We start from the raw sequence: 26,755 nt of genomic DNA, 5'->3' as shown, positions 1-26,755 counted from the left end.
CCTCTCATGCTGGGAAATGGCACTATTTCCAACCTATAAAATCTAAACCCAGACGAGGGCCTTAAAGCCTGAAGACAGAGGGCACCTGGGTTTCTTTAGAAGAAATGAAAAATTAATTTTAATCTTAAAATGACTGATAAAGAAGTTTCTTTTGAATCTTTACAATCACCATTATGTTATGTTAGTCGCTTAGTCATGTCCGACTCTTTGCTACCCCAAAAATAATATTGGTGATCACTTCCAGTCATTTCTGTTATGCACACATAAATATGAAAGCAAAGCTAATCTGAAGATACTCAAAACTTATTTGGGCTGGACACCCCAGTGGTGTTCTCTGGTAGCTCAGTCAGTAAAGAATCTGCCTGCAGTGCAGGAGACCCAGGTTTGATCCCTGGATCTGGAAGATCCACTGGAGAAGGAAATAGCAAACCACTCCAGTATCCTTGCCTGGAAAATCCCATGAACAGAGGAGCCTGGTGGGCTGCAGTCTATGGAATTGAAAAGAGTCAGATACAACTGAGTGACTAAGACTAACCCCAGTGGTTACTATTATGTATTATTTGTTGAACAGCAACAGAGGGGCTTGATGATTACGGTGTTCTGTGAGATTTCTATGACTTCCTGGTCTTTTGCAGGATGAGTGATACCATGAAAGAACCATGGTGATATTAGTTTAAAAGTCCTGTCTTTCAATACAGCAAAAAGCTGATAACCATAGAAGCTGGTGGGTTTTTTCTTTTTCTTTTTATAGCTTGTTTTTAAATCTTTAAGCTGAAAAGAATACTGCAAGTAAAAGGGAAATAATGAAGATTTACCATCGTCAATGTGCTACAAATTCAGAGGAAAACAGACTTTAGGTTTATACATCAAATGGCAACTTTTTGGAAAAAGAATTCAATTCTTCTTTGTTGTTCTAAGACTCTTTTTCTATCTTCAAATAATCTGGAAAGCTCCACTGAAGCAGTACATGATATGAAGGTGGAATCTGGCTAAGGCATTTCAACACTGAGAATCTATTAATACTTCGGGGTGGCTCAGACGGTAAAGAATCTACCTGCAGCGCCAGAGACCTGGGTTCGATCCTGGGTTGGGAAGATCCTCTGGAGAAGGAAACAGCAACCCACTCCACTATTCTTGCCTGCAAAATCCTATGGACAGAGGAGGCTGGAAGGCTACAGTCCATGGGATCGAAAACAGTCAGACATGACTGAGTGACTTCACTGTCACTTTTCACTTTCAGAATAAGTACGGTTTTGTCTTCCAGACCTCATTTTTTTCTCATCAAATTATTCTAGTCAAACTCACAAAGACTGACTATATATATATTAAGTGCTTATCTTTCAAAATCAACACTAAAAAATCATTACATTTGAAGATAAGATGCCATACTAAAGACTTTTCAGCTACTATTTATAATTATTATAGGACTTGGAAGTATCTGACAGTGAAACATTTAATATCTCATTTCCAGCTTTCTACACTTGAGTATATTAGATCCTGCTTCATTTTGAGGATAAATTAGCTGGCTCAGGCTTCTTTTAAAATATGAAACAGTGAGTACCTCAATCAATACAATTTTAGTAGATAATTTGAAAATCCAGGTAAATTAATCTTGAAGATTCACATGAGGAACATAAATTATGGGTTTAACTTTTTAATAAATACATTCACAGATAAGGGAGGGCCTTAAAAGTTAATCTGACTGGAAGCTCCCTGAGGGGGCTGTTTGGGTCACCTGGATAAACCTACATTTAAAGCATAATCTGGCACAAAGCAATCACTCAACAATTCTTGGTTGACTAAATAGTAGAAGTCTACTGCTGCTGCTGCTAAGTCGCTTCAGTCGTGTCCAACTCTGTGCGACCCCACAGACGGCAGCCCACCAGGCTCCCCTGTCCCTGGGATTCTCCAGGCAAGAACACTGGAGCGGGTTGCCATTTCCTTCTCCAATGCATGAAAGTAAAAAGTGAAAGTGAAGTCGCTCAGTCATGTCCGACTCTTAGCGACCCCATGGACTTCAGCCCACCAGGCTCCTTCATCCACAGGATTTTCCACAAATTTAATTCAAGACAGAATTACCACAATCATTTAAATGTTCTGACATAAGTTTATGGTGATATAAAATATTCTAAATATTTTATAGAATATAAATGTCATAAATATGTAGATGGTAAGGGCTGTAAGAAGATATATCAAGAGTGAAGAAAAGGGCAAAAGAACAGAATGTAGGCTGAGGCTGCAGGACAGGCATTTTTAACAGGTTCTTTCCCAGTTTGACTGAGTATTGGTTGAAAAGGGCACAGCTCAAACTTTAACCCAAGAAGGCATTAGGTTTCCAGAAAATTCTCAGGGAAAAGCATTATACCAACCATAATAGCTGTTGGATTGAGCTCTAAAGGAAAGGGTGAGATGTAACTGGTAAGTATGAAAGTTGGAAATGAAAGTTCTTCCAGAATACTGAGGTAGCAAAGCAGTTCTAGATGACAAGAATTATTTCTTGAGTTGGTGACATTCCTGTTAAGTATGAAGACCAAATTAAACCACCAGTGAAATGGAATCATGCAAAGTTGCTCATTCCACCGAGGTTCTGAAATCTTTCATCATGTAAACAATTTCCACAATTTTACCATAAGCTAACTATATTAAAAATCAGGGTTCTTATGAATTACATTGGTAATTGTAAGTCATTTCTTTATCTAATACTCTCTCATCTAATTTTTAGAGAAATTCCTCTGACATTTCAAGTATTAACTCACATGATTAATTTGTACATTTTGCCCTCAAATTTATTTTTTACTCTTGAGGACATCAGTATATCAAACTTACTGGACCGTGAGTTCCATATTTGAAGTTATGTTTGAGGTTTTTCCAAATGGAACTTTTCTTTAAATTTATGCCTAGTTAACTATGCTTGTTGACTCTGGACCTGTGCCTGAGGATTACAGTCCAGTGAAAGAAACCTGAACTTCAATCACTTACATTTTTAGAAAAATCTAAATAATTGTTCTTCAATTAGCATTCACTCAGAGGAACTTTACAAGAATTATTTTGACTAAAACCTAAAATACTAAAAAGAGTTTCATGCTTTGGCTTTAACAAACTTTAATGTAAGAACGCGAGCATCTGGAATAATTCTGGCACTAATCTTAAATTCTTTAATTTTAGAAGGTCTTAGAAGGTGACCGCAAAGTTGTCACTGATCTTTATCAGTTATAATCCATAGCAGTCTTCTCTCACTTTTGTAAGCCCAAACTCCTTGATGCCTTCTCTTCTGGAAGTTATTTTAACTGAAATAACATATTATTTAAATGGAGAGCATCCACTTCTTAGGGGCAGCAGAGTGAGCATCTGCCGTCTCCACAGTTGGAAAGGATGTAGTGAAGTTTCTTTTAAGAGGATTTAAATTTGCATCTTTCAAGGAATTATGTGAGAGCAGCTGTTACTACACATGTTGCAGTTTCTATTGAAGGGTTTGTCTCACATAGATTTTTAGGTTAAAAAAAGGAATCCCCAGAGATTAAATGCACAAGGGGGAAAAAACATAATAAGCAAAACATGGAGTTATTCTCTTAAGGAATTCTCTTTAATTCTCTTTAACATACTTCATGTCATTAGAAGCAGACAAAGAGTAATACCAGTCATGAAGCTCATGCCAAGGTTTGCTTGTAAGAGGTTTACTGAAATGAAAACCTGGGAGAAAGTAAAGTTTCAAAATCAGATGCAGAAGGATAGTGGGTATGTATGTAACTGGACTGAATGATTTTGAAAACTATAGATTTTGTTAGTTTTAGTATTTGTTTATCTCACTTAAGTTAGTGTAAGCCTTTGAGTTTGCTCGGGCCACTTGGATGTGTGTGAACGTGTGTGTGTTTCTTGTCTGAGAACTCAATCAATTTATATACAGGGACAAAATTATTTCTTTGATTCAGTAAGTTATTGTTGGATATTAAGTTTTAGTGGTTGAGTTGAATGGAATTTTTATCACATTCTAAAGCACAACTAAAAAGCTATAATCAGAGAAGAGAAAGTTAATACCAATATTTTCTCATTTACTATTTCTACCAGAGATCCTGCTGGGTATTTTAAAGATATAGTTTATACAGTATCTAATCCAAAATAAAAATTCTTAAAGCAGGAGAGCCAACCATATGTTTATGATACGCCAATATTCATGTCAAAATTGCTAAAGGTATATTTAAATTCATCATACACTACTTTCAAATTCTCACTTTAGTGTTCTATTAGAAGTTGGGTGGTAAATTTATTCCATCTGGCTTCAAAAGTACCACTAAGAAACCTAAAGGGTCATTTATTCCATTTATGTCTAGTAAAAAATAATAATTGAAATGAAATAAAGCTATAAACTTGGGTAAAATCACATTAAACTTCTTTTGTGTGTGTGTGTTTCACAGGTTTGAGAGGAATAATAATTTTAATAATTCTTTTTCAGAATGAGACTCATCCACTTTACCCAACAGAAAAACCAGTAAGTTATATGTTATCATCATACATGTATAAAAAATTCAAGTTCCTAAAAGGTTAAAGTATGTTTTCTATTATCCTGTGTATAAAAAATCATTCTGTACACTAGACAGAAAGGTTAATTTATATCAGGTTTTAGAGAGGTGATTATTATTTCTTATTATCTAAAACTAGAAGACTTGCCCAAGAATACTGATCTTTCATACTGTCTATTAAAGAAAACAATAAAACCTCTCTAAACAGAATTTAAAATTTTATTATCCAGTAAAAACAGTGACTCAATGAAGAAAGAATAAGAAAGAAAATGCTATTACATGTATTTCCAGCCCATACATTTATGGGATATGCTGAACAACATATCTTTTACTTGAGATGCCTTAAAACTGGGTTTAAGACCTTGTCAATTAAAAAAAAAAAAAACTTATTTAAGACACTGACTAACTTGGCTTATCTTCCTCTCAGTTGTCTGTTAATTTTAGCATGGTATGGGGACTGAGTACATGTTTTGGAGCCTGGTAGATTCCAAAGTTTCAAATCCCAATTCTACCACTTAGCAGGTAAACTTAGATGTGATTTTTATGTTGATGGACCTTACAGTATCTTCTCTACAAAAATTATGTGATAAACATATTTATTACAAAAGGTTGGTAACTGATTAGTGGAAATGTCAAACACAAGGTGCAGATTCAGTAATAAAAATCCCCATCTTCATTCACTTTAATTTCATTGTGAAACCAGGAGACAAAAAATCAATTTGAATGGATCATTTTAAAAAGAGAAAGAAAAGTCTATTTCAGTCTAGTTGCGCAAATCTCTTCCCAATGCCCATGCTGCTCAGTTATTTCACATTTTATCATCTAAATACGTAATGACTCAGACCGTTAGCACTCAGATCATATACCTTATTACAGTACTTATTCAGCTATCCTGAGGCTATTTTTCTTGGGTTCTTTCAGTTTGTTATTACTGCTTTTACCTTCTCTTCATTTAAGGTTGGAAATGAAAAGATAAATTAGGAAAAGAGAGAAAATAAATGCAATCAAACTGGTCAGAAGTACTACATAAATAGTTCTCGCAAGGTTTTATCCAGAAGAGGAATAATAGGGAATGATAATGACTAGCATTAAGTTTCAGATTGTCTATAAAATTTAATGACCCATGACAGCACTAGGAGCACTGTGACTATTGTGCAGTCATTAACCTAAATTGCATCCTGGTTAATAATCTGGAAAAGCTAATGTTGATTCCAAAGATAAAATGAATTGTGGCTGAGACACTAAAAGGACCAGGAGCAGCAGATAGGGGTGTATTGTATGGGACAGCAAGGCAAGACCTCCTTTCTGAAGACACTTCTATTCTCAGTGTATGCCAGTAAATATATATCTTTCATGAACACAATTTAGCTTTTGTTTATTTTGCATACACAATGTCTCCCTTGACAGAAACTTTACTTTTCTCTTGAGCTAAATTTCTGTCTTTCCAGGTGTTTTTCAAGGTTATCTGCATATAACTAGAAAAGATATGAGTTTTAATAGTTGGATACAACTATTCTTACCTTTTAAAATTCTTACCTCTAAATCATTAAAAAATAAATGTGTATCAGCAAGATTAAAAATCATTTCCTCCATTCGAAGTCCAAGGGTTACAGCCATGGGGGGATCCTGAAAAGGAAATGCACACAGTATGAAGTAGTTTTTAATAATAACTGTGATTACTGAAAATTGTCTTAAGTGCATATGGTTGTGGGGATGGGGAGACTATAGGGATTTTTAACCTAAGAATGCAAAAGATTTTCCTGATTAACAGAAAAGATGCCTTTCCAAAGTGTTATCTAAAATATGCTAGATATACTGATACATCTGTGAATGCACAGAAAGATGACTTAGATATGCTTCCACATAAAGCTATATATTCATGATAAGAGGAGGAAGGAAGCAAGCTGGTTCATAGGAGTTTACATATACTCCACAGAAAGTCCTTTGGAGAAAGGTAATTCTCCACTGAAGAATGGAGTGGATCTGTTAAAAAGAGTAAAGGACATCCTTTTAAGAATGACAACAACTAAGAAGTGGGAAAGAGACAGAAAGGAAGATTTATTGGATGTTTGTAGGATCTGAGCAGGCAGTGCTGTTTGGAGTGGGATAGGAAGAGCTGGTAGAGATTGATGGGACCACACCTTCATTATTAATTGCATTCTGATCAACAGACAATATTTATCTGAATCTTTATAAAGTATGATCTCACCTGCACTTGACTAAGGATGAAGAGGGAAGGGTGGAGGATGACTAAGAAACATTAATTCAGTAAATGTAATACATAAATGTATAAAAACAAAATATATACATCTAGAGGTTTAATGAAAGTAAGGGGATTAGCAAAAAGTCAAAGTGACTTAATTTTTGTTTACAGAAACCAAGAGATTATACAGCAGCAAGGAGCTGAGAATGAAAATCAGAGTTGGTACTTTACCACAATTAATTACAGTTGAAAGACTGGCACAGAGGTGTAAAACTTTATTTTTAAAAGTAAGGAGAGTTTAGGGCTGGAGCTAGGTAAATAATTCATGCACAAGCCTTGTGTTTAAAATTACAAAGTTGCAAAGATTTCTAAAGGAGAACTGCTCTGGATGTGACTCTGGAGATGAGAAAACAAAAAGTCTGGAAAGAACGAATCTTCAGAATCTGAGACCAGAATGGGTGTTAGCAAGGCGAAAAAAATGGTTTCAGATGCAGCTGACAAGTCTACAGGATACTATTGGTTTTGGCTGAGAAGTTATTTTGGAAGACTTTGGAGGCTGATTTGGGTTGAGTGGCTGGGCTGGGAGCCAGATTGTAGGGATCTGAGGACAGAGAACCACACTTGTGTTTTCAATGATCTAATAAATGGCATTTCAAGAAATGTATTTAAACTTGGGGAAATGTAATGCTAACTTCAGTTCATTTTATGATAAGAATACACAACCCAGGTCAGGACTAGCATTGTTCATATAGACTCCCAAACTTACTCTACTTAGCAAGCAGAAGACTCTCTTCATTCCACACCTATATACCAAGAATTATTCTTTTCTCTTTTACTTCTAATATGTTTTGAGGGGGGGAAACCTTACAGTGTACGCATATTTGAAGCGTCATTCTCCTATTCTGTAGTGATGAAATGTACAGAATAGGAATTGAGTGCTTAGAAGGAAAGAGGTCACTGAGATGTTGAGCAAAGCTAAGACTTGATGAGGGAGAGGATGAAGAGAAGACAATCATATGTTGGGTGTCAACATAACATTCTAACTGCTGATGTCTCTTTCTTGGAGATTTCTGTGATTTCATAGCTAGACATTCTCTTTTCTCAAAAACAGAGATTCACTGTTCACATACTTGATGGCATCTTGGTATTGTGTCCTCCGGTCAGTATTACTCTACTGCTAAACTCATCTTTTTTCCAGTGACAGGATCATTTGGAGCACCCAAGTGCTCCACACACCCACACACCCAAAGTGACAGTGAAAGTCGCTCAGTCATGTCCGACTCTGTGACTCCATGGACTATACAGTCCATGGAATTCTCCAGGCCAGAATACTGGAGTGGGTAGCTTTTCCCTTCTCCAGGGGATCTTCCCAACCCAGGGATCGAACCCAGGTCTCCCATATGGCAGGCAGATTCTTAACCAGCTGAGCTACCAGTCAAGCAAGATCAAATAAATTCCATTTCATCCAACAAGTATTCATTCAAGATCAAGAAAAAAGAGATTAAGTGCCCATTTTGTGTCTCAAAGAGTTTCAAAACTCAGAGTGATCTCTTGCTCTATTTCCTTCAAGTATAAAATTCTTATTTCTCTTTGTTGTTATTTGTGTTTTGTTGCTGATGTTGACGGGTAACCTCTGAAGGAAAAATGTTTTTTTAAAAATTCTTTTTTCTGTTAAAAAAAGAATTTCTAGTCTCTTTTATTATGAGGGGGATGGGTGTGGGGATTGAATAGGCTAATAACACAAAAAAAGTTGTAAATATTCTGTCTAGTCATGGGACCATGAACAAAAAGCCTACAGAAATATCAGGAAAAATCAAATGTAATTATACCATGAAAACACATAATTCCATTAGTGACACTCTATGCTTTTGAGGAATGTTCACTGATGCAAGACAATAAAACCGAGCTCCACAGGACTCCATTATGTTTCTGATGATTACTGCCCCAAAGATATGTATTTCAGACGGAGGTTCAGAAATGTCTTTATAGGAAAGGTTTCATTTCTCAAGACTAGATTGTTTAAAGTCTTATCCTATCATTTGCCAATTTTTCTTTTTTAAGTTTTAGATACAATTTTTAAATTTCTTCTGTTCATGCCTCCCATTCTTTGCATTTACAGATCAGATTTATGGGAAGGGGGGAAAACATACTGATCCTCTTTGATTGTTACTTTCATCGATGCCACGCTTCTGTAGTATGTAACTCTCCATGCAACCCAAGCAGTGATAGGAAAATCCATAAAGAATGCATTTTGGGCAGCCAATGGACATGCGAACAAATATAATTTTTAAAAAACCAACAGGAATTCTCCAACAAGGAAGTCTAGCATAGGATATGATGAAAGCTGTTGTTGAGAATCGCACTGGAACGCATCCCGTGGCAATGAAGGGGCCGCTGGTTTATTTCTTGAGCTATGGCAATCCCACATCACACAGTCTCCTAGAGCCAGGACTCAGTTAAGCATTTTGGCTAAACATCATTTGTTAACTGGGAGGGTTTTGGTTTGAGGTCTGCTTGAGTGTGAACTAGCTGTATTTTGCTAAGGTTTCGAGAGAGCCAGGCCTGTTGAAAGCTATGTTGAAGGCCTGGCGCAGAAGGACTACGAACAGCCTTCCCACAAGCCAAGGAAAACCATGCTTGTAAGAGGTGCTGGTCTTGTCTCTAAGAGAAGGTCGAGTAAGGGCTTACTTTCATATATCTAATATTACTCCCCTCCCCTCCAGCTTACTAAGTCACTGGAATAGCTAACTCTAAGTAAGCAGACTCCAGTGCCCTGTTTTCCAACAGAAGGGCCCACAGATGTAAGATTCCAAAAAGATGAGCAGGAATTTGGTGGAGGTCACTCTCATGTTGGGCACCCTCTCCCTCGCCAGACCACCAGCCAGGAGTTGTCAGAGCCTACAATCCCACGGTTTTATCAGGCATTTGAGAGTTAAACATATTTCTGAACTGAACCCAAGTTTTATACAGAGATGTTTGCTCGTTTTCATTAGATGTTTGTAGAATTATGGGCACTTTATGAATCAAGGGTTACTGCCTTTTCTCAGTTTAACTATAGTGAGTGTTGAGTTTAGGGTCTGGAATGAAGTGACAGTGAAAATTTGGATAGAGGGGGTAAGCGGGATAATAAAGGCAGTAACAGGGTTTTGTGGCAGCTCTGATGCCTATTATACATGTAGAACAGTTCCAGTCAGCTCAAAGTTTCATGTGGGGCAAACTGAACCTCTGCCAATTGAAATTTACTCTGTGTGTGCTCTATGAAATACTGAACCTATGCCTAAGACATCTGTTGGAAAGAGAGAGAGACAAGAGCCCCAGAAACAGAGACAGAGAGGAGATGAAGAAAATGAGCAGCTCTTGGCCCTCAGCTGTGTGCTTCTCAGCCGGATGTGAACACTGTGGAACAAAGTCAGGATCAAGGACGGCGCTTCTCTGTATCAAAATTCTAACGCCTATTAGCCGTGTTAGCGCAGAGCATGAGTTGGAGCCAGACAGTCTGTCTAGGGGCCTCTGCCCTGCACTGGCCCATCAGCTGGAATTCCTCCTCCAGGGACACACTGTAAAAATATCTCAGGAGAGGCAGCAATTATGTATTTTTAAAGAAATGGGTTCTTTTTTTTTCCCTAAAGAACTCAAGCTCTTGGAACAGTTACTCCCTGGAGACCTGAAGCAAGTTTGTAGACATGTGCACACAGAGGCCAAAGACATGCCAGTTCATCACAGGAAAAGGAGGACAAACCAGCTCCACGAATCAAGGTGGAGACAGGTGGTGGGTTAGTTAGAATACAGAAACTCTTTTCATCAGAGACAAGAAATGCCACTGACATTCAGTTATGAATCAGAAGGGAAATTTTGCAACTGAGTTGTTTGTCTCTAATGGACAGCCAGTGGGCTCATGCGTTCTCAGGGGGAATTGGAGAAAGGTTTCAGCAACATTCATGTATTTAGCATGTATTTATTGAGTGTCTACTACATGTCAGACATGATCAAATTCTGGGCAGAGAGCAGAAAATTAAATAAGCAAAGTCCCAGCTCTTATGGGATTTATTTTATTACTGGATGAGCCCTCTGATAAATTCATGGACAAAAGCCCAGGAAAATATTCCAGGTGGTGAAATATCAGTCAGCAGACACAGAGGGTATGGGGCTGGGTGGTGAAGACTCATGTAAAGAAAGTGCAGGGGAGGCCTTTCTCAGGAGATGACAGTTGAGGATAAGGGCCCTGAGAAAAGGGAGAGTTCGGCCATGCACAGGTGAGGCAGCTGGGGATACCTGGAGAGGCAACACTGAGGCCAGTGTGTGTGGGAGAGTGTGAGGCCGAGTGACCCAGGTGAGGGACATAATGTGGGCCAAGAATTTTAATAAAAAGGAAGTGCTCCCTGGATCAAATGCAGGTGAGAGAGACCCCAGGAAGATAAACCCTGAATCTGGCATGCAGGTCACTTCTCAGACTTGAAGAGAGTTGTTGGACTGGCAAGTGAGGGAAGAGCAGAGAAAGTGGCCTGTGACTGGAAAATGGCTCAAAAGGCTTTGCTGGTGATGGGACTGTTACAGCACATAAAAGACGGCCTAGAGGGGTAGGGAAGCTGGGAGGGAGGTCCGAGAGGGAGGTCCGAGAGGGAGGGGACACATGTATACACATACTCTATGGTTGATTTACGTTGTACAGCAGAAACGAACACAACTTTGTTAAGCAGTAATCCTCCAATTAAAAATAAATTGTTAAAAAAAGAGCGATGGAAATAATCCAGAAAAGTGGGACACTTAGGACTCAGGAATGAAAGAGGTCTTTTCAGGAGGCGATTCACTGGATAAGTGAGAGGGGGTGCAAAGAGCAGGAAAAGAATATGGTTACGATGCAAAGATAAAGTGATTCTTCCAGTTTGCTTTCTTATCTTAAAGTGATAGAGGAGTTTTGTGCAGAATGGAGACGGGGGCTCTGAGGAGGTGAGAGAAGAGAAGGTTTAAAATAATAAGCTGGAGGAGTTAGACCAGCAGTGCTGGGACCCACTGGAGACTTGGGGCCACATTCAGCCGCTTGAGGTACAGGTAGGGTGCTGGGCAAGGTTTTCTGTTTCTTTTGGTGATGTTGTGTGTGTAGTTTTTTTTTGTTCGCTTGCATGCTTTTACAAGGTGGGTCTGATGGAGAAAAAGAGGGATAAAGATGATAAGACTTTTTGCAAAAGAGGGGTGAGAATCACATCCAGGACTGGGATGATCACGTCTAAGGCTCAGGCTCTCCAACTTGACCACATATGAGAAACAACGGAGGAACTTTGAAAAATCCTGCCTCCCAGGCCACTGCTTTGTACCAGTTCAATCAGATATTCTCTAAGGTGGGACTCACGCACCAGCACTTTGAGAGCTCTCCAGTGATTCCAATGTACTGAGAATTCTCAGTCCAAGACTGAGAATCAGCTGAGTAAGACCTTACTACTCAAAGTGTGGCCCACAGACCAGCAGCACTGGCATCAGCTGTGTACTTCTTAGGAAGGCAGACTCACAGAACTATCCCAGAGGTCTACTGAAGCAGAATCTATAGTTTAACAAGATCACCTGGTGATTCATGCACATGTTAATATTTAAAAAGCACTGATCTAAGAGTTCTCCTGAAGGTCTGGGACTGTTAGGGAAGACCAGAGCTAGCATGGCCTTCGGGCTTCCTGGGAGTTAAATCTCTGAGATGCTCCCAAATGACTCTTAAGATGTGAGCCAGTTTGATGACTGAGTAGAATGATGATTCTGTATAATTTCTCGGGAATTAAGATTCCCTAGAAGCCTGGTGGGCTGCCGTCTATGGGGTCGCACAGAGTCGAACACGACTGAAGTGACTTAGCAGCAGCAGCAGCAGCAGCAGCAGCAGCAGCAGAAATAGCTTAAAGTTATGAATAAGAATGCATTGTCCCAGTTTCATCTCTATAAAGATCTTCTGTGGACTTAGAGACCAAGTGACTTGCGCTGCCCCTTTTCTTAGTCATATATCCAACTGTTTGTTAGAGAGCAGGTAAACATGAAAAGCTAGCAAATTTTTCCTCTCTATTAAAATGATTTGTTCAAAATTCAAGTGTTTGATGTAAGCATCGTATTTGTAATTAGATAATGGTCAATATTAAGTAATCAGAAACTATGTAAGTAATATTACACAGCTTATCTACTACTAGCTTCTATTGTTTAGGTCAGAAGAGAATCCAATGAATAAAGCCCACCCACCTTTATTAAACTAATAACAGATTGAACATACTTTGAAGGGAGTTACAGCAGTACTAATACGCTACAACTAGAACTGCTATATTATATACCATTGCCATTACAGAGACTTTGGATGGATGGAACTTGCTTCCAGCCTATAATATGTCACAAATACTTTAAAATGTAAAAATAGCATAGTATTATGTTTATACAATACATAATTTAGAGCATAGCACTTGGATAGAAAGGGAAAAGTTAAGATAGTGGCAAGAAAGACCATGGGAGGATGACCTAGAAAGCACAGGATGGAGAGAAAAATGATGGAGATGGCAAATGACGGCAAGCCTCAGGACTTGGAGAAAGGTGGATGAGTACCTTAGTGAAAGATTGTAGTAAAGATAAGTGACACATGAATTTAGACAAAGGAGAGTTGATGATGGGTTATGTAAATTTAATAATCTCATCTGCCCCTCCAACTCCCCAAGATATGAGGCTGAATGTTCATTAGCCGAAATCAATAAACTGAGACTGAAACTTTAGGGAAGGTTACAAAAGGTGCCTCCAGAACTTGTGTTTTTTAAGAAACAAATTACTGCTTATATTTCTCATGTATTAGTTTCAAGTTTTGCCATCTCTCAAACTCCCTCTGAGGATTTAAGAAATGTCACTATCTTGGATTTATCTTTACTTTTACGTATGTATGTACAGTTGACCCTTGAGCAACAAAGGTTTGAACCATGTAGGTCCATTTATATGTGGAGTTTTTTTCAATGAATATCTGGAACTTTTTTGAGATTTGCAATAATTTGAAAAAACTTGCAGGCTAACTACATAGCCTAGAAAACACTTTTGCTGGATTGGTTCTATTGATGCTCTGACCCTGGAGTCAGAAAGTAACTTCTTAGTAAGGGACTGCCTTTTAAAGTTCTTTGGATATCTGACAATGCCCCTAGCTACCCAGACCCCATGAGTTCAACACCGAAGGCACTGTAAAGTGTTCTACTTTCTCCTAAACACAGCATCTCTAATTCAGTGTCTAGAACAGCGGGTCAGGGGGCCCTTGAAGGCTCATTATACAGGGTACTCTATGGGAAGGATTGTCAGTGCTGTGGAAGAGAACCTCAACAGAGAACATCATGAACATCTTCGGGGATTATGTCATCGAAAATGCCATCACTGATACAGAAAAAGCCCTGAAAGCCATCAAGCCAGTAATAATAACTCCTACTGGGGAAAACTGTGTCCAGATTTTGTGCATGATGTCGCAGGATTTACAAAAGAGCTAATCAAGAAAATCTTGAAAGAGATGGTGGATACAGCAAAGAATGGTGGGGACAAAAGGTTTTAAGATATAGATCACAGAGAAATTCAAGTGCTAATAAACACCACACCAGAGGAATTAACAGGGGACAACTTGATGGAGGTGAGTGCTTCTGAACCAATGCTAGATGGTGAAGAAGCAGCAGTATCAGAAAACAAGCTGTACACTCTTTGATATATATCACAGAAAGATGCTCTGTGATCCACCTACAGTAATGGAAACAAAAACAAAAATAAACAAACGGGACTGATTAAACTTAAAAGATTTTGCACAGCAAAGGGAACAATAAACAAGATTAAAAGACAGCCCTCAGAACGGGAGAAAATAATTGCAAATTAAAAAGCTGACAAAGGATTAATCTCCAGAATATATAAACGGCTCATACAACTCAATACTAGGGAAAAAAAAAACAATCCAATCAAACAACAACAACAAAAAGGCAGAAGATCTAAACAGACATTTCTCCAAAGAAGACATACAGATGGGCAATAAACACAAGAAAATATGCTCAACATCACCAAGTATTAGAGACAGGCAAGCCACAACTACAATGAGGTGGCACCTCACACCAGTCAGAATAGCCAGCATTAAAAAATCTACAAACAATAAATGCCAGAGGGGATGTGGAGAAAAGTGAACCCTCCTACACCGTTAGCAGGAATGTAAACTGATACAGTCATCACAGAGAACAGTATGGAGATTCCTGAAAAAACTAGGAATAAATGTACCATATGATTCAGCAACCCCACTACTGGGCATATACCCTGAAGTGAAGTGAAGTCACTGAAGTCACTCAGTCGTGTCCGACTCTTTGCAACTCCATGGACTATAGCCTACAAGGCTCCTCTGTCCATGGAATTTTCTAGGCAAGAGTACTGGAGTGGGTTGCCAAAAGACACACATACCCCAATGTTCATAGCAGCACTGTTTACAATAGCTAGGACGTGGAAGCAACCTAGATGTCCATCAAAAGAATGGATAAAGAAGATGGGGTACATATATACAAGGGAATATCACTCAGTCATAAGAAGGAATGAATCTGAGTCAGTTTCAGTGAGGCAGATGAACCTAGAGTCTGTTATATGAGTGAAGTAAGTAAGAAAAACAGATACAAAGAAGGCTGAGAGCTGAAGAACTGATACTTTTGATCTGTGGGGCTGGATAAGACTCTTTAGAGTCCCTTGGACAGCAAGGGGATCAAACCATTCCGTCCTAAAGGAAATCAACCCTGACTATTCATTGGAAGGACTGATGCTGAAGCTGAAGCTCCAATACTTTGGCCACCTGATGCAAAGAGCCGACTCATCGAAAAACACCCTATGCTGGGAAAGACTGAAAGCAAAAGGCGAAGAGGGCAGCAGAGGATGATGGCTAGATAGTACCACTGACTCAATGGACATGAATCTGAGCAAACTCCAGGAGGTAGTGAAGGACAGGGAATCCTGGTGTGCTGCAGTCCATCGGGTCACAGGAAGTTGGACACGACTTAACAACTGAACAACAACAGCAACACAGAATCTAGAAAAATGATACTGATGAACCTTTCGCAAGGAAGGGAGATACAGCTGTAGAGAATGGACTTGCAGACACATGGGGGAGGGAGAGACTGGGACGAACGGAGAAAGCGGCATCAACACATATACACTATCAGGTGTAAGATGGATAGCTGGTGAGAGGTTGCTGGGTAGCACAGGGAGTCCAGCCTGCTGCTCTGTGATGACCTGGAGGGATGGGATGGGATCAGGGGAGAGGAGGGAGAATAGGGAGAGAGGGGATGTACGTATAATTTTGAATGATTTGAGTTGTTGTATGGCAGAAACCAACACAACATTGTAAACATTTTAAAAATATTTAAATTAAAAAATTAATAAACTAAAACAAACTGATGTCAGGCAATCTGTCAGAAGCATTCTGTTGTTCAAAGTGGTTTTTTATTCCTTTTATGATACGGACCCTTCTATGATATGGGAACTGAAACTAAAGCAAAGAGTGGAAGGATGGGGCCTTACAGAAACATTTATAGAGAAATGAAAAAGCCAGAGTCAGGCGGAAATTGTGATGTATTTCTGGAAAGTTACACTGAGTATGCCTGCTGTTCTGCCTCCCCTTCCACCTCCTCCTATTCTTCTGCCTCTGCCACCTGGTGAGACCTCAAGACCAGCCCCTCCTCTTCCTCCTCCTCTCTAGCCTACCCACTGTGAAGAGGATGAAGGAAAAGACCTTATGAATAGTAATCGTCATGACAGTTAATAAGCTTATCTGTTGTGTATGTGTGTTGAGTGTCTTCGTATATAAACCTAATCAATGTATGTCAAGGACCGTATGACATGTTTTTGTCCCATAATCACTACCTAAGTTATCTGTCGTGTAGAACATCATGTGCAAAGATTTGTATTGAAGTGTACAGCTTATCTTTACATGTGCATAAGGTGAGAGATATAGAAAATTAAGAATGTGTTAGTTTCCCTACTGTTTTATAACTTTTCTTTGAAAGAGTTACATGACTGTACAGTACAGCCCTCTCTCTAGTAACTGGAAAACTTCCTGTCAGCTTATCATCACAGGTAAGTGTTATTTTCTTTTTTAATGTGACAATGCCTCTGATACTGTATTATGAATATGACTGTAATACTGCGTGCCATTAAAATTTTATAATGGTTCATTCATTGGGGTATAGGCAAAAGCAACCACATTGCTGCTCTGTTATTAATGCATGAATCATTGTGCTTGTAAATAAATGTGTTTTTCTTTCTCACATTATCTTTTTATTTTTGATGTTTACTGTTAGCAATATCTATCACATCTCCAGTGCTTTGCGCCATGTCTTATATACTGACATAGGTACTGACAGGCAATTCATCTTATAAACGGATTACAAATTTCTGGTATTGATAAATACAGTGCGTGTATGTTTGCTTGCTTCAGTTGTGTCTGATTCTTTGCAACCCCACGGACTATATCCCTCCAGGCTCCTCTGTTCATAGGATTCTCCAGGCAGGAATACTGGAGTGGATTTCCAATTTCTTCTCCAAGGGATCTTCCCAACCCCAGGGATTGAACCTGTCTCTCCCGCATTAGCACGAGGATTCTTTACCACTGAGCCACCAGGAAAGCCCCACTTATCTTCACTACAATCTTATCATTTAAAGTCTTTTCATGCTATTTTGGGAGCCTTTCGAGGTAAGTGTTTGTGGATTGTTTCACAAAAAACTATCCAGTGGATTTATCCTGATGAGCAAATCATTTCTCCAGTGCCGCTCTTATGTAAGAGGTTGTCTAAAATGCGGAGGTAGTATTGGGAGATTGAATTTCAATTTCACAATACAACTGTTCACTTTTCTTTCAGTCTTTCCCCTGACTTGGGCTATGGGCTTTACTTCCTTCCTGTGGAAATACTTTACAGAGAATCATAGCCTCATAGCACATGACATATTAATGCTCCAAAACAGACTAAATCCCTGAAGCACAATTTATTTAGCTTCCTTCACGCCTCCCTCTAACCAAGAGGAATTACTGCAACTTCTCGGGTAAAATACTATATGTATTTAATCGGGGAACGGGAATAATCTTCATAAACTCTAACAGATGAGGGATGATTCCTGGTCTGTGTCCTGCCAAATTTACAAACTCTTATTTGAGAGCTGTGTTGGTATACATGCCGACTGGTGCTCAGTCAGTTCCACAGGCAGCAGAACTCAAATACTAACATCCTTCATTTGCCATCACGGTAAACACCCAGGAACAGTTCTGTTGACAACTGAACAGAGTCCAAAATGATCGCATCTTAGGGAGATCCTTGGAAAATGCATAATATTATTTATTTATAAACCGAAGCAGGATTCTTCTAAAGTTTTTTTTTAAATTAAAACATAAAAGTTAGTTATACAGAGCAATTTATGAATAAAAATGGCATTCTTAAATGATCCATGGGTTTTATTTTTATAGGTGGTGGGGAAAGACAACAGACCAGAAGAGTGCAGAGATTAAGAGCAGGTGGAAGAGTAGTGGGTGCTGGTTGGCCAAACCACTTGTGAGCTGAGTGACATGGTCTCCATCGCGTAGGGTGGGGGGGGGGGGGGTGGGGGTGGCGGTGAAAGCCAAGGAGATAGTAAAGCATTTAATAAGACCTTCAGCAACCTTATTGAAATTCATTCCAAAGACGAAAAGTCTCAGGCTCCCACCCCTCAGACCTACAGGATCAGAAACTCTGATGGTGGGACCAGCCATTTCTGTTTTACAAACTCTGAGGCTCACTATGGCTCACATTTGTTCGAGAAGCCCAGTTAAAGTCAGCAGCCTTCAAAATCATCTCCTGGGGTTCACCCGAGTTCCTCTGAACTCTTTTCTCCACACAGCAGTCGATCTTAAACCGCCAGGTCCCAAGTCAATCTAAAACCCTACAACAGCTTCCACTGCACCTAAATGAATCCCAAACGCCTTACGGGGGAGCTGCTGCGGCCCCCTGCCTGCCTCTCTGCTTTCATCCTTGTGTTTCTCCCCCTCGTATACACCCTTCCAGTCACACTGCTCCTTTATATTCCTGGAACACTGGGAGATTGTTCCCGCCTCAGGGCCCTTCTGTGTCCTCTGCCTGGAACTCGCCCCTCCACGCTCCTTCCCCACCTAATCTGTACGCAGCGCCTTCTTGTAATTCAGGTCTCAGTATCAATGTCACCTCCCCAGTCACCTTCCTTCCCCTGTCAATTTCTATCTGACCTAGTTTTTATTGTCTTCAAAGCAGCTACCACAATCTGAAATAATTTCACTTGCTTGGAAGCTCCATGAGAGCAGGAAGCATGTGTGCCTCTGTTGAGTAAATATTTGTTGATAAGTAAATATTTGTTAGATGAACATAGCTGTTCTTGGAGCTCTACCATGTGGTAGAGCTGAGACGACCCAATGTCCTCTCTGTCCCCTTCAAATGTCTCCTGAGCTGCATGTGGTCCCCAGCTTCAGAAGTTGGGTCTGATAAAACAACATTCCTTATTAAGCCACTTCTTAATATGCCAAGATATTAATGTCTTACTAGCTAGACTACAACACCAATTTCCTTATTGATATTAAGAAAAATGTCAATAATTATGATATGATACCAATTCTGTATGGAATCTAGAAAGAAATGATACAAATGAACTAATGTACAAAGCAGAAATAGATTCACAGACTTAGAGAACCAACTTATGGTCCCCCACTGCCAGCAGGGGGAGGGTGGGGAGATAGATTGGGAACTTGGGATTGACATGTACACATTGCTATATTTCAAATAGATAACCAACAAGAACCTACTGTAAAAAAAAAAAAAGAAAAATTTAAAAAAAGAAAAAATGTCAATGACCAAATTACTTTTAAAAATAAATAAGCAATAATTCAATAAACAAAGTCATCTAAGTTGTTTTTCATGGAACTCAATAAAGGTACTTTCATTTTGATTGGAAAATATTGAGCCTAAAAACATTTTCACTCTAATTTTTTCAAATTTCCCTGAGTAAACCATTATTCAACATGGTCAGCTACAGCAGGTCCCCTTCCTGTAGCAGAGAAACAGTATTAAGGACAAAGCTGTGTTACGAGAATGACCTGGTTTCCAATATTTGTACCAGCATTTAACATTCTGTGACCTTGGTTGATTTTCTCAAACCCTAAAAACCCAGTTTCCTCATCCACAGAACTTGGCTCACAATAAATTACAGCAGAGTGGGTTATGAGCATTAAGTTGGATAACATTTGTAAAAATGACTAATCACAGTTACAATTTTTTGAGCAACAATTCACATCAAATGTTCTGCTAAGCCGTTAACATGTTATCTCTTTCTCATTCACTATAAGACAATATTATTCCCATTTTATAGCAATTTAGAATGAAGAATTAATTTTCCCAAGATCAGAAAGCTGTAAGCATCAACACTCGGCTTTCAAAGTTAGGTTTGTCCAACTCAAAGGCTCTTGTCATTAGCCCCAATCCCTACTGCTTGTGAAATACCAAACACAGGTGCTACCATGTGGCAGGCAGAGAGGTAGGCTTATCTTCCCACACCTTTCCAACATGCCCCTGATCCTTTTGCTGTTCTGTACCACTGTAAGCATATCTGTCTGGACGTTCTATTTCACCGAATATTTCTTAAGTTTTTCCTTTTGATGGAAAACGATCCCAGTGATCTGAGACAAGATATTTAGAATTATTCCAACTTAAAGGAGAACTCACACAACTGCCTATACATACTTAATTGTCCAATCTTGTTTCAGGAAATGTCACTTATATATTGTGTTCATGGTAGCTTACTTGCCTATGCCATGTGATATTCTATTAGCAGAAACAACATGGGGTTTAGGGTCAAATGTCCAGGGCCCCAGGCCTCATCTCTGCCATTGTCTAGGTCTGTGACTTTGCACACATCTTATTCCCTCTCTGAGCATTCTTCCTCATGTACAGACTGGGGAGAACAACCCATCCCTTAAAATGTTTGTGACGCTTAACTCCTGGCATATCATGGGTATTAAATAAACAGTGGTGCCCTTTTCTCCATCACTTTGCCCTGCCCACTCTGCAAGCTCTGCTGTTTTAAGCCTCTGTAGGCATAGAGAATGCCTCTGCTTTCTATGTGAACCACGCATTTTGATAATTCTTTAAAATAATGGAATTTGTTTGTGAAATGAATGCTGTATGACCAGGGGGCTATCCTGGGAGGTGATGGTTATTTCAGTGACATGTCACTGCTGAAGAAAGCAGGAGAAGGCTGCTTTTGGAACTGCTCTTAGAGCCAGTTTCTGAGTCATGCAAGAAAAGCAGCCTCATTATTTGATGTTCTTTTTTGTTTAAAATGATATTCTTTTTTTTTGCTACTTTATTGGAGCTCCTTCTTATCCCAAATGGAAGGCTGTGCTCAGTTCTGGCATGGTAAAAACTTTAAAATATTTTTGACAAAAAGAAAAAAAATACACACACACACACACACATATATATATATATATACACACACACACACACACAGAGACATTTTAACTGTGTTCTTTATTTATTGCCTTGGGTTCAAATTATTCTCCTATTTCTAAAGATCATGATTACCACAAAAGGATAAAGGTTTGAAATCAGGAAATATTTTAAAAATCTAAAGATAATTCCAAAAGACGAGTTCCACCACTGATTTGACACAATGGAAGCAACACAGATATTTAGGTACAGCCTCTAATGGTGAATATTTTGAAGGGAACTTTATTTGAATTTGTGTGTTCAAGTTAGACTGTTAATTGCAAACATTTATCTAATATGAAACAGCATATAAATACTGCAATCAGCTCAACAGGATTTACTGCATATTCCACATAAGCTAAAATTATTGCAGAAGAAAATGCTTTCAATTGCTGTCTGGAAACTTTTTACACTATATGTTCTATCAGTAATAGAATTTGAGTTTGTACCCCAAATTCATATATAGTTAATTTATTTATAAATCACATACATATTTTTAAAGTTGTAATCATTTACATGTATTTATAATGTACCTGCATTGTGAAACAGACAACAGTGGAAATTGTGGGGCATAAATGTGTGTGTATACATACACACGTCCATATGTTTTCTCTTTATCTCAATGAAACACTTTGTGTGTATGTGACACGTAAGCATCCATCCTGGAGACCACTGAATTAAGATAATAATGATTGTGATAAAGGGGCTAACACTCCTTTTGCTTTTGTGTTTTGCATATAGAGTCTGTTATTTTTTTTTATTGTATTGGGGTATAGCCAATTAACAAACAATGCTGTGATAGTTTGAAGTAAACAGCAAAGGGGACTCAGGCATACATATACCATGTATCCATTTCCCCCCAAACTCCCCTCCCATCCTGGCTGCCACATAAACAGAGTTCTCTGTGCTATACAGTAGGTCCTTCTAGGTTATCCATTAAATACATGAGTGTGTACTGGCCATCTTCAACTCCCTAACTATCTTTTCCCCCTATCCTTTCCCCCCAGCAACCACAAGTTCATTCATTCTCGACCATAACTCTGTGCAAGACTCCCTTTTCAAAATGGTCATTATACAAGATTGTTACCTTTCATCTGTTTAGCAACTTTCATTCAGTTCAATTTAGTCACTTAGTCATGTCCAACTGTTTGGGACCCCATGGACTGCAGCACGCAAGGCTTCCCTGTCTATCACCAACTCCCAGAGCTTGCTCAAACTCATGTTCATTGAGTTGGATATGCCATCCAACCATCTAACCCTCTTTCGTCCCCTTCTCCTCCCACCTTCAATCTTTCTCAGCATCAGGGTCTTTTCAAATGAGTCAGTTCTTCGCATCAGGTGGCCAAAGAATTGGAGTTTCAGCTTTAGCATCAGTCCTTCCAATGAATATTCAGGACTGATTTCCTTTAGGATAGACTGGCTGGATCTCCTTGCAGTCCAAGGGACTCTCAAGAGTCTTCTCCAATACCACAGTTCAAAAGCATCAATTCTTCGGCACTCAGCTTTCTTTATGGTTCAACTCTCACATCCATACGTGACTACTGGAAAAACCATAGCTTTGACTAGATGGACCTTTGTTGGCAAAGCAATGTCTTTGCTTTTTAATATGCTGTTTAGGTTGGTCATAGCTTTTCTTCCAAAGAGCAAGTGTCTTTTAATTTCATAGCTGCAGTCACCATCTGCAGTGATTTTGGAGCCCCCCCAAAATAAAATCTCTCACTGTTTCCATTGTTTCCCCATCTATCTGCCATGAAGTGAAGGGACCAGATGTCAGCTTTTTCACTCTCCTCTTTCATTTTCATTAAGAAGCTCTTTAGTTCTTCTTCACTTTCTGTCATAAGGTTGGTGTCATCCTCGTATCTGAGGTCATTGATATTTCTCCCGGCAATTGTGATTCCAGTTTGCACTTCATCCAGCCTGGAATTTCGCATGATGTACTCTGCATATCAGTTAAATAAGCAGGGTGACAATATACAGCCTTGACATACTCCTTTCCAGATTTGGAACCAGTCTGTTGTTCCATGTCCAGTTCTAACTGTTGCTTCTTGACCTGCATACAGATTTCTCAGAAGGCAGGTCAGGTGGTCTGGTATTCCCATCTCTTGAAGAATTTTCCAGTTTGTTGTGATCTACACAGGCAAAGGCTTTGGTGTAATCAATAAAGCAGATGTTTTTCTGGAATTTTCTTGCTTTTTCTATGAACCAATAGATTCTGGCAATTTGATCTCTGGTTCCTCTGTCTTTTCTAAATCCAGCTTGAACATCTGGAAGTTCACAGTTCATGTACTGTTGAAGCCTGGCTTGGAGTATTTTGAGCATCTTTGCTAGCTTGTGAGATGCGTGCAATTGTGCAGTAGTTTGAACATTCTTTGGCATTGCCCTTCTTTGGGATTGGAATGAAATCTGACCTTTTCCAGTCTTGTGGCCACTGCTGAGTTTTTCAAATTTGCTGGCATACTGAGTGTAGCACTTTAAGAGCATCATCTTTTAGAATTTGAAATAGCTTAACTGGAATTCCATCACCTCCACTAGCTTTGTTCGTAGTGCTGCTTTTTAAGGCCCGCTTGACTTCACATTCCAGGATACCCGGCTCTAGGTGAGTGATCACACCATCATGGTTATCTGTGTCATGAAGATCTTTTTTGTAGAGTTCTTCTGTGTATTCTTGCCACTTCTTCTTAATATCTTCTGCTTCTGTCAGGTCCATACCATTTCAGTCCTTTTTGTGCCCATCTTTGCATGAAATGTTCTGTTGGTATCCTTAATTTTCTTGAAGAGACCTCTAGTCTTTCCAATTCTATTGTTTTTCTCTATTTCTTTGCACTGATCACTGAGGAAGGCTTTCTTATCTCCCCTTGCTATTCTTTGGAACTCTGCATTCAGAAGGGTATATCTCTCCTTTTCTCCTTTGCCTTTTGCTTCTCTTCTTTTCTCAGCTCTTTATAAGGCCTCCTCAGACCACCATTTTGCCTTTTGCATTTCTTCTTCTTGGGGACAGTCTTGATCAATGCCTCCTGTACAATGTCACGAACCTCCATCCATAGTTCTTCAGGCACTCTATCAGATCTAATCCCTTGAATCTATTTGTCACTTCAACTGTATAATCATAAGGGATTTGATTTAGGTCATACCTGAATGGTCTAGTGGTTTTCCCTCCTTCTTCACTTTAAGATTTGAATTTTGCAATAAGGAGTTTATGATCTGAGCCAGAGTCAGCTCCTGGTCTTGTTTTCTGCTGACTGTATAAAGCTTCTCCAACTTTGGCTGCAAAGAATATAATCAGTCTGATTTCAGTACTGACCATCTGCTGACGTCCATGTGTAGAGTCTTCTCTTGTGTTGTAGAGGGTGTTTGCTATGACAATGGGTTCTCTTGGCAAAACTCTGTTAGCCTTTGCGCTGCTTCATTTTGTACTCCAAGGCCAAATTTGCCTGCTACTCCAGGTATTTCTTGAATTCCTACTTTTGCACTCCAGTCACTATGATGAAAAGGACATCTTTTTGGGGTGTTAGTTCTAGAAGGTCTTGTAGGTCTTCATAGAACCATTCAACTTCAGCTTTCAGCCTTACTGCTTGGGGCATGGACCTGGATTACTGTGATATTGAATGGTTTGCCTTGGAAATGAACACAGATCATTCTGTCATTTTTGAGCCAGCACCCAAGAACTGCATTTCAGACTCTTGTTGACTATGAGAACTACTCAATTTCTTCTAAGAGATTCTTGCCCACTGTAGTAGATATAATGGTCATCTGAATTAAATTTGCCCATTCCAGTCCATTTTATTTCACTGATTCCTAAAATGTTGATGTTCACTCTTGCCATCTCCTGTTTGAGCACTTCTAATTTACCTTGATTCATGGACCTAACATTCCCGGTTCCTATGCAATGTTGCTCTTTACAGCATAGGACCTTGCTTCTATCACCTGTCACATCCACAACGCATGTTGTTTTTGCTTTGGCTCCATCCTTTCATTCTTTCTGGAGTTAGTTCTCCACTGATCTCCAGTAGCATACTGGGCACCTACCAACCTGGGGAGTTCCTCTTTTAGTATCCTATCATTTTGCCTTCTCATACTGTTCATGGAGTTCTCAAGGCAAGAATACTGAAGTGGCTTCCTATCCCCTTCTCCAGTGGACCACGTTTTATCAGACCTCTCCACTAGGACCCGTCTGTCTTCAGTGGCCCTACATGGCATGGCTCATAGTTTCATTGAGTTAGGCAAGGCTGTGGTCCATGTGATCAGTGCGATTAGTTTTCTGTGATTATGGTTTTCATTCTGTCTACCCTCTGATGGAGAAGGATAAGAGGCTTATGGAAGCTTCCTGATCAGAGAGACTGACTGTGAGGGCAACTTTCATTACCTATACTATAATTCACTGCAGATTCACTAAGAGTGCAATTTAGGAGGTAATGTTTTACTGAAATTAATTTATCGCTAGAAGTTGGCATCACAGACTCAACGGACATGAGTTTGAGCAAGCCCCAGGAGATGGTGATGGACAGGGAAGCCTGGCATAAAGCAGTCCATGGGGTCACAAAGAGTTGAACATGACTGAGTGACTGAACAACAACAACAACAACAAGACAAAGCTACAAAGCTTAACAAAGTTGTTAAACACTGCATGTTGAGCTGACATGAGACCCTGTAAAACAGTGTGACACTGTAAAGATTTAAGGGGACACTTCTGCATCATATGAAAAGGGACCGGTCAGCTACAACTTTGACTACAGTGATCAAAGGCAGACCATGCTGTGAACTGACTCTCGTTAGACTATGAGTCCTACAGAATTAAAGACTCAAATGGCGTTTCCAGCTGAAAAGTCTGTTGCAGGTGCATCAGTCTTTGAAACAACCTCACATGCCTATAAAACAACACTGGTATAAGAAGCAAGTGGACTATAAAAATAATGGCAAAAGACAAAGGAAAGTAATGAGACCATCTGTCTCAATATTTGTGTGTGAAGGCATATTACCCTCAGTCACTACAATATGCTTCCTCAAAGTTACCAAAAAATAATTATATTCATAAATCCAAAGGACCTGACAGACAAAAGATTACTTCTTATTTCAAATGCCATTTCATAGCAACATTTGGTACAACAAGCTAATTCAAACAATTTCTTGAAGTTCCTGTATTAGAAGATAATATACATTTCATAATGTTTAAAGTCCATTTCAATTTATGAAAACATTTTCTAAAATAACTATGTTGGAATAAGAAGCTTTGTTTCTCATGTAGAAAACTCAAAGTTATAATGAAGAAGGAAAAAAGAATACAATTTTAAATTATGCTTTATAAAATTTTTTAGTTCATGCTGAATAACAATGAACTAGAAATAAATAATTAAGAGCAGATTTGATAGGCTGCAATAAAAACACTTCAATGCATTTCTAAATGGCTTTCAAATTTATTCAAAATAAAATTCTAACAAGGTGTCTTGGGATAAAGTTTCTTGAATCCTTACCTTGCCATACTTCTGGGCATAAGATCCTGTGAGCAGTGAGTGGAAAACAATGATGGTTTCATCCAAGTCCCAGACAAACACACGCTGAAA

At 39.1% G+C, this 26,755-nt stretch overlaps 1 protein-coding gene across 15 annotated transcripts in view; it reads right to left on the bottom strand.

Moving 5' to 3' along the window:
• Positions 1-26,755, bottom strand: part of EYA4 (EYA transcriptional coactivator and phosphatase 4) — a 363,823-nt gene that overhangs the window by 14,950 nt on the left and 322,118 nt on the right. For all 15 annotated transcript variants that reach the window (XM_069598451.1, XM_069598448.1, XM_069598456.1 and 12 more), the window contains 2 exons: positions 26,666-26,749; positions 6,054-6,143 (listed from right to left, as the gene is read on the bottom strand). In XM_069598451.1, the coding sequence (XP_069454552.1) occupies positions 6,054-6,143; positions 26,666-26,749 (174 nt within the window). The remainder of the gene's footprint in view (positions 1-6,053; positions 6,144-26,665; positions 26,750-26,755) is intronic.

Source organism: Ovis canadensis, chromosome 8, assembly GCF_042477335.2.
Source record: "Ovis canadensis isolate MfBH-ARS-UI-01 breed Bighorn chromosome 8, ARS-UI_OviCan_v2, whole genome shotgun sequence".
NCBI classification, from domain to species: domain Eukaryota; kingdom Metazoa; phylum Chordata; class Mammalia; order Artiodactyla; family Bovidae; genus Ovis; species Ovis canadensis.
This window is presented reverse-complemented; position numbering and strand designations above follow the sequence as displayed.